General features: G+C 36.0%; 1 protein-coding gene across 1 annotated transcript; it reads right to left on the bottom strand.

Annotated features, from left to right (window-relative positions):
* On the bottom strand, positions 6,558 to 8,125 carry LOC109334464 (CBL-interacting serine/threonine-protein kinase 11-like). The gene has a single exon (XM_019570262.1). The coding sequence runs from the start codon at positions 7,880 to 7,882 to the stop codon at positions 6,575 to 6,577; it is 1,308 nt and encodes a 435-aa protein (XP_019425807.1). The 5' UTR covers positions 7,883 to 8,125; the 3' UTR covers positions 6,558 to 6,574.

Raw genomic sequence — 9,510 nt, forward strand, 5'->3', positions numbered from 1 at the left:
ATAAATAAGTGGAAATTTGTCTTAACCCACACTAGATTAGGACTTTTATTTATCATGTCTTTAAATTGATTTCATTTAGTTACATTTGTTTTAATTAAGGTTTATGTCTTTATGTAGGGAGGCACAACTACACATTAGAGATATAACAAGGAGATAGAGTATATTGATGGAGCTTGGAGGGAATCAAAGAGCCAAATCCACACGACTAGAAACAAGGAGATTGGGCGTGTAGGAATAAGGCATGGCACAAAACAAGGGAGACCAACTCCACACGGCTAGAATCAAGGAGAATCCAATTTTCATGAGATAGGAAACTCCTCATCTAATTTTTGGCCAAGCACCAAAAGAACAACCTAAACTCAATCAAAATGAGGCTAAATTATATCATGGCCATGAAGATAAAGGACAAAATTATCTCAACCATTCATCAAGGCAATCTCAAATCAATAGGCCATCACCACTCGACCAACACATGAAGATTAGATTAGAGATTAGATAAGATTAGTTTATCTTTTCATTCCTTTTGTTATGGAAATTTAGTCTAAGTTCTTTTCTATATATGAACCGTGTTTAGCATTGAATAAAGGTACATTGAATTTTATTTGAATAACCATTGTTAGTGAGTTTTCTCCTAGCTCATTGACTGAGTCAAGAACCCTTGTTCTTATCAAGAGTATCATTCTCTTGTGGTGAACTTCACAAGGCTTATCAAACATTCCATTGTTTGTGGCGCCAAACCATTCCAATTCCTTTTCTATATTCTCAAACAAATCACACAAACTTAAACACAATTCCAACCCCAAAACCAAAAGCATCCATCCACTCCATTTTCATACAACCACAACCATCCATACGCTCATTCATCATCGATCATCATTCCAATTCAATTCATTACTTCCACAAGCAATTCATCAAATTCTACAAGTCTTACAAGCAAATATACAAAGCCAACTTAGGCACATTCAAGGATACAAATCCATCAAAACAAATTCATAAACACAATACTAATCATCAAGCAATCAAAGAGGACTTTCACAAGAAACGATCCTTCAACAAAGACAATCCACAAAGAGGTTGTCATTAGGTTCTCATGTAACGAGTTCATATCATCTTTCATGGATTTAATTCACTCTTCTTTATCAGATGTCTGCGTAGCTTCTAAGAAGTCTTCAGGTTCACCATTATTTGTCAATGTGATATAATCTGCTTCAGGATACTTTGAAGAAGGTATTATGCTTCTTCTAGAGCGCCTCAGTTCAACTTGCATCGGATGCTCTACTAGCTCGGGTTCTTGATGCATTTGTGTGTCTACCACCACTTCATCATTATCTGACTCTTCATTAATCTGGTCAACGTCCGTGTGAGCAGGATCTGCCTGTTGGTCTACATGTTCTAGATCTATCTGATGATCAGGATCTACTTGTTGAGGAATCTCTCCCCTTGAATCAATGTGAACTTTGGACTTGCACTGGCTTTTCTTTCGAACATCTTTGATCGTCTGATCCTCAAAGGAAGAACATCTCTGCTTCTCACAATTTTCTTGTTTATCGGATCCCATAGTTTGTACCCAAATTCATCTTTGGGGACCCAAGGTAAATGCATTCCTTGGTCTTAGCATCCAACTTCTTTCTCTCATCTTTTGGAATGTGAACGAAGGCTCTGCATCCAAATACTTTCAGGTGGTTGAAGGATGCCTTCTTCTTGTACCATACTTCTTTTGGAATTTCTTCGTTCAGGGATCTTGAAGGTGTTCGATTTTTGAGATCCACTGCAGTCTTCACTACTTCACCCTAGAAAAACTTGGGGAGATTGGCATCTTGCAACATGCACCTGATCTTCTCTTCAATTGTGCGGTTCATCCTCTCAGCTACTCCATTCAATTGAGGATTCTTTGGTGGTGTCTTCTCTAGTCTGATACCAAAAGCCTTGCAAAAGGCTTCAAATGGACCATGATACTTTCCACCAATGTCTGCTTTTAGACACTGCAACTTCTTCCTAGTCTCACGTTCTACTAGTGCATGGAACTCTTTGAATGTTGATAGTACTTGATCTTTGCTTTTCAACAAGTACACCCATACTCTTCTCGAGTGATCGTCTATGAATGTGACAAAGTAGTAGGCTCCTCCAAGAGATCTTTCATATGGTGCACAAACATCTGAATGCACCAACTCAAGTACTTCATCTCTCTGTGAGGGATTGTTTTTCCTCTGAAAATTGACTCTATGTTGTTTATCATAAAGACAATTTGTACATGAATCTAAAATTTGACCTTTTATACCTAGAAGGTGGTCTTTGGCAAGAATCTGAAGTGCCTTCTCATTCATGTGCTCCAATCGCCTATGCCAAAGATCTTTGGAGTCGGTAGCAACATTTGCTTCTCCAGAACAAATTCCTCCTTGCATAATGTACAAAGATCCTTCCTTTGAGCCTCTAGAAATAACGAGGTTGCCTTTTGCTAGTTTCCACTTTCCAATACCAAAGTAGCTTACAAAACCAGCATCATCCAACTTACCCATTGAGATAAGGTTGAGACGCATATCTGGGACATGTCTCACCTCCTTCAGTATAATTTTTCTTCATGTGTCTATTAGCAGCATAATATCACCAATTCCCACAATTTTTCTAGTAACATGGTTTCCCATTTTCACAGTACCATAATCACATTTCTTGTAGTTTAAGAAGAAACCTTCATGTGGACTTACATGGAAAGAAGGACCAGAGTCAACGATCCAAGCACAATCACCATATGCAAGATTTAGGTAATTGTCTTTTTCAATGAGGAGAACATTATCATCTGCGGCGACGACTGTGGTAGACTTATGACCATTTTTCCTAGGATCAACTAAATTTTCATGGACATTTCCAGCTTTCTGGTCTCTCTTTAATGACCTACATTCAGATCTTTTATGTCCTTCTTTACTACAATAATAGCATGTTATTGACCTCATGTGAGATTGACGGCGACCTCTGAATTTGCTTTTGCTTCTTCCACGAGATTCATTCCTCCCATGAGTTTCACTTCTTCCACGTCTCTCCACAATATTTTAGTGGAAGGATGTACTCCATTCTTTCCTTCTGAATTCTCCATTCAATATACAGTCTGAAACAGTGTCCATTGAGACCTTCCCATCAGGGACTAAGTTGCTGAGCGTGGCCACCAACGTATCCCAGCTTTCAGGCAACAAACTCAGTAGCATAAGTGCTTGTAACTCATCATCTATCTTCATATTTATCTTTGTCAATTGATTGACAAGACTCTTGAATGAATTCAAGTGCTCTATCATGCTCTGACCATCTTTGTAGTTGAGTTTCACCAGCCTTATGACAAGAGATGCTTTGTTTCTAGGAGTTTTATTTTGAGTCATAGATTCAAGTTTCGACTACAACTTATAAGCATTTGTGTATGTGGACACATGCTCAAATAAACTTCTATCAATATACTTTCGAATTATTGCAACAACTTTTCAATTCGAAACCTCCCAATTTTTGTCACCTTCATCTTTTGGCTTGTCTTTGCAAGAAATAGGCTCATGCATATCCTTGCAGTATAAATGATCCTCCTTCATGGGCTTCCAATAGGAACAATTGTCAGCTGTCAACTTGAACATGTCTCCATCAAATGAGATATTAGCGGCTCCTTCCATCTTGGACTACACAGGCTAAGCTCCCTGAATGAACCTGGGAGCTCTGATACCACTGTTGGGAAATTCAGAACCAATTTCCCTCTTCTGTGTGATGCAAAATGGGCACTTGCGAAAGCGACAAGTGGATAAAGAAAATAGAGAAGAGTAGAAGAATAACACCAATAATTTTAACGTGGAAAAACCTCATCAATGTGAGAAGGAAACAACCACAGGACCTAGTCCAGAAAAATATCTCCACTATAGAAAGTAGGATTACAATATTTGACTCTCTCTTACAAAGAGGATAACACTCAATCGCACCCAAAAATGATGGAAATACAAACTCTCTAGTATCTCACTAGGAATACAAATCACACACTATATGAATACAAACTCTCTCACTTTCTTTTTATGTTGTTTTTCTCACTTGTTTGTTGTATCTTTTCCTCACAAATCTCATATATATATATAGTGAAGGGGAGGAAGGCTCCATCATAAAAACATAGTGGAGGATTAAATTGTTATTATATTTTTCAAGACACTTTGAAAAGTGCTACTCCAACTTTTTAAATTAGACTTCATAATTCTCAAGACTCAAGGAATAATTCCAAGACCTTGGAATAGTCATCATTGAATTATTCAATAATTCATCTACGAAGATTCATTGGTCTTACTTCCACATCAATTAGGAAGGATTTTCAACAAAGACATAATATTTTGTAGCTGTACAATTTTCATATGATTTTTTGTTGTTGCTAAATTTGTATCATTTTTTATATATCCACATCCTATTATCGCATGCCACTAGACAGTCAATTTGCATAGCCAAAATTGGTTTTTGTTAATTGATATGCTTACCAGGAGAATTGATGACTACATCAAAGATTACCTCACCCGTGATGGAGTATATGGTTTAATTTAATTGAAAGCGAAAAACCTTACTAAGGCTTCTCATGCCACAAATACTTTTGAAAGGGAGGGTGATATTCTCAAACGAGGAAAAACATCATGTTGACAATAAGTTATTTCAAAATTAACTATTTGTCCCTTTGTTATATATATTTCAGAAATGTCCACAAAACTCTGATAGTCATAATAAATGATGATTGAGGCGAAATTCATCATTTTTAAACTACTAATCGCCTATGATTGTAAATGGTTAAGTATAGATTGACGAGTGAGAAAACTTTAAAGTGTACTTTGAAGTCTTACAACTTTGCTGATTGAGATTTCCACGTTAATTAGCTTTTAAATAGAGCCATGTTCAGTGCAATTTCCCTCAATTGAGAATGACTGAAATGATAACTACGATTAGTTTTACTAAGAATTAACTAACAATACAAATCAAAACAATAGAATAAATTCAAAGTACTAGATAAAAATTAAAGACATTGGCAAATCAATGGAGATGCTCATGTCCCTTCCGTTACGTGTATGAGAGAAGTAAATGGAAAAATAATAACTTTCAATTTTATTGGAAATATGTCATTACATTCTCAACCTTCACTGGAACAAGATTGATTATTAAACCAGTTACAATACTAATATAATATAGTATTGTAGTGGCTAAACATGTTGTTCATTAATTAAAACATAATATATATTATAATAAATTTATATATGAATATTACTATTTAGAAGATATAACTCCATTTTTAAAATAGTAGGATAATTTATTATGTTATAGACAACTACAATATTCAAAACTTTTTTTTTTTTGAAAAATGTATTTTTTTCATGAGCAAATTAGTTGTTTAAATACAATACAATTTTCCTGACATTTTACAGTTTTGATCGGTGTAAATGCATGCCAACATTATTTTCTATTAATGAAAGATTAACGAAAAATCTTGTCACCATGGGACCAATAATTTGGTACCTAAAAACTTCATGAGAAGAATCAGTAAATGCATTTTTCAACATTTTAACCTATTATTGTATTCCTTGGTAATGAATAGGAATGATAACTGATTTAGATAAGTCTTAGTGTTACGGATCTGTCTCATTATTTCATTTTAGGACTCACACATGTTCCAGAGACATGTTAATACTATTAGATCTGTTACTGTGTGTCCTTAGATACTCAGTAGATATGCAAATACTCATAAAATAAAAATATTAAAATAATTGTGAGTAATTTATACAATTGTATGTTTATTTCCTACAATCTTATATTAATTTGGGCAATCAACCAAAGAAAAATTTATAAAATATAATTTAAATCGAATATTAAATACAAATCATTTTACTCAAACAAATATAAAAAAACAACTTCAACATTAGGATGAACACCTAATATCATTGTTTAAAAGCATAATATCATTATTTAACAACATAACAGACATATTTATGAAATAGTATGATATTACAATTATGAAAAAGAATATGACATTACAATTATGATTAACAAAATATTACAATTATGTTGTTATACATATTAAAATTTAGAAAGGACTAGTACTTCTAAGTACGTGCGAGTTTGAGTACTTCATTATCCGAACTCAAATTTATGCCATGGCTGATCTTAATTACCTGTGGGTCTAAAAATACGAACTCAGACCTAACTCGTTACGGATATTATCTATTAGTATCTGCATTTTCGAGTACTTATTACATCCTACTACCAAAATGATAAATAGAAATGAAAAAATGAAAAGGCAAAATAAAAAACGTATATTTATATTATAGAACAAGAATCGGTGGCTAAATGTAAGTTAGTCCTCGCTCACCAATTCTAATTTACAATGTGTAACCAAAGTCATCATTTCAAAGTAGTACACAATATAAAGAAAACAAAAACGAACATAAAATCATAAATAACTTGTTTGAAGTCAGTTCCATCCATCTATGCCACAGGAACAGCAAGTTTCAAACTCTTATTTTCTCTACAATTTTGAATATTTGGATTTAACCATCTTTTTTAAAAAAATGGGGAAAAACTTCATTTTAATTTAGTCACCGGCAACCTTCAGCTCAGGTGACTCAGTAAGCGATGTCGTAGAAACGCTGGGAGAGCATAATAGCTTAGCCTTAATCTTATTCTCCCACGCTTCTTTAAAAGCCACAGCATCGCAGCCTCTCCGGTTAACCTCAACCACCACCAGCTCCTCCGTTAACCGGTAAACCTCAACCCCAATTCTAAAATTACCATTCAACCCTTCCAGCTCAACACCACATTCATTCTTCCACCTCACCGCCAACCCCTCCGCCACCGCCACCTCCTCCATCAACTCCACCACCTTCTCCGGCAACCCCTCCAACACCAACCTCTCTCCGCCATTCATCTGATGAAACATCCCCGACAAGTCCAACCCGGAAGAAAACGATATAATATCAAACGCATTCAAATTCACTGCCTTCTCTGACCTATCACCCTTTGACCACAACTCTCCACCATAATCCTCTTCATGAAACTTAACCTCCTTGTACCCTTTTCTAAACCATGGATCTCGTACCATTGCATCTAAAGTGATACGAGTATCCGGGTTAGTATCCAGGAGTTTCGACAGAAATCGTCGAAGCTCCTGCGACATCCAACGTGGACACCGAAAGTCCCCTTTATAAATCTTTTTATACATAACCATCAATTGAGGATCATTAAACGGTAAGTACCCAGCTGCAAGAACGAATAAAACGACGCCGCATGACCACACGTCAACTTTCGCGCCATCGTAACCTTTCTTCGCTAAAATCTCAGGTGCCACGTAAGCGGGTGTTCCGCAAAGGGTATGGAGCAACCCATCGGGTCGGATCTGATCCCGAACCGCACTTAACCCGAAATCCGAAACTTTTAAATTGCCATTCTCATCAAGTAAGAGATTCTCTGGTTTCAAATCACGATGGAACACGCCACGTGAGTGGCAGTAACCAATGGCTGAGATTAACTGATGAAAATATCGACGGCTGAGTTCTTCGCTGAATCGACCCTTTGAAATTTTCGCGAAAAGTTCGCCACCGCGTACGAGTTCGATTACGAAGAAGATCTTGGTTTTTGTGGCGAGAACCTCGTGGAGGCGCACGATGTGGGGATGGTGGAGCTTGCTCATGATCGTGATCTCACGCTTCACGTTTCCGGCGAGGCCTGTTCCGGCGAGTCTCTTCTTGTTGATTATCTTCACCGCCACGCTCTGACCAGTTTTCACGTTCCGCGCGTAGTACACTTTCGCGAATGCGCCGCATCCAAGAAGACGACCCAGCTCGTATTTTCCGAACAGGGCGGTTTCCTCCTCTGCAGCCGCAGCATGTTCAATCTCCGGCATGGTTGAACCAGAGACCGAACTCTAATTTGGAATTAGAATTAAAAGGAGAATAAGAAATTTTCAAGATAGATTTAATGAATTGAAGAGTCGAAAGCAAATGGGTTGGTCGTAAAAATCGATTTTTCCTTTGTTTTGAGAGAGAAATTGAATGTTCGAAGGTTTTCTTCAGGGAACAAAGTGGGATTTGTTTTGTTTTTAAGGTCCGTTAATTTGGGTAACAGATAAATGTTTTTTGTAGCCACAAACGTGTGTAGTTTGGTAAGTGAATGGTGAAGTTGAATTGTGCAATAAAATGATGCTACGTGTGTAGTGGCGGGAGATAGGGTCAATGTTTGTCGTGTGTTAACTGAAATTGCCAAATGGCGAAATTGGAATGAATTAGTTTTATTTTTCTAGTTTAACGAATAATATCCTTGTTGAGATTCCTTCTAAAAGTTAGGGGCTGTTTGTTTTAATGACAAAGTTTTTTGCTCTTTCATTAGCTGAGATTAATCTTAACTTTGTAAGTCACAATGTTTAATTTGTGGTTACTTTCAGGTGGGGCACGAGATATAATGAGTTCATGCTTTTTAAATAGTGCCAATAGTCCAATACTTTCATGCTTATAAATTTCTGTGTATATCAATTTATTTCTTGAAAAAAAGTAAAAATATGAAGTAGTATTTAAAAGTCATTAATGTGAGTGGAAATAGTGTTTTCTTTAAAGTATTAAAGATCCCTTCATCTTTTGAGTAATGAATTAATTCATTTTAGAGTGAATAACTGTCTCTCCCAATAAATATTGCTTCCAACAATCAAATCATTGACATTTTGATCATCCTAAAAATTTAGATAAGCCTTCAACCATTAGACCAACATCTCGTTGGTAATGAAAAATAGTGTTGTTAGAGATCGTAAATACTAAACAAAGTTAATTGGTCTCATGTTTTTCAATTTTAAAATGACCAAATTGGCAAACACATAATTTGGAGAGATTAAAATAAGTCGTTGCCACCAACGAGACGTTGGTCTAGTGGTGTAAGAATGGATAAAATAGTAAAAAGTAAGATAAGACTAGTTGCTTAGGATAAAATCAATATGAATGTATTAATTTTACCGAAATCTTTGCACCTTTAGCTATATTATTGTTAGAAATAGTAATTCAGCTTTTTAGTTAGTTTCCAGTTTTAGAAACTTCAGTTAGTTTAGTTAGTTGATTGGTTTTTCTGTTTTACTATTTTTTGGCAATGTGTGTATAAATGCTTTTGTAATTCCTTGAGTAAGAACAAGTTGTTCATTCATTGAATCCTTTCTTCTTCTCCACTTTCACACTTCTATTCCTCTTCTCCTTACAACACAATATCTTCTTTCTCTTCTCCTCTGAATACACAGAACCGTGTGTTCTGATTCTTCTTCTTTTCTTCTTCTGGTTGTAACAGTGGTATCAGAGCCTTGTCTAGCTAATCTTTGGATCTGTGGCAAGAGGGTTGAAAATGGCAACCAATAGTGGCTTCACCATGACATTACCTATCCTAGATGGAAAGAACTATGAACGATGGAGTGTTCAAATGAGAGTTCTGTTTGGGTACCAAGAAGTGCTCGAAAGTGTGCAACAAGGGTATCAATTCAGTGAAGGTGATGCAAAAATG

Source organism: Lupinus angustifolius, chromosome LG19, assembly GCF_001865875.1.
Source record: "Lupinus angustifolius cultivar Tanjil chromosome LG19, LupAngTanjil_v1.0, whole genome shotgun sequence".
In the NCBI taxonomy this organism is placed as follows: Eukaryota; Viridiplantae; Streptophyta; class Magnoliopsida; order Fabales; family Fabaceae; genus Lupinus; species Lupinus angustifolius.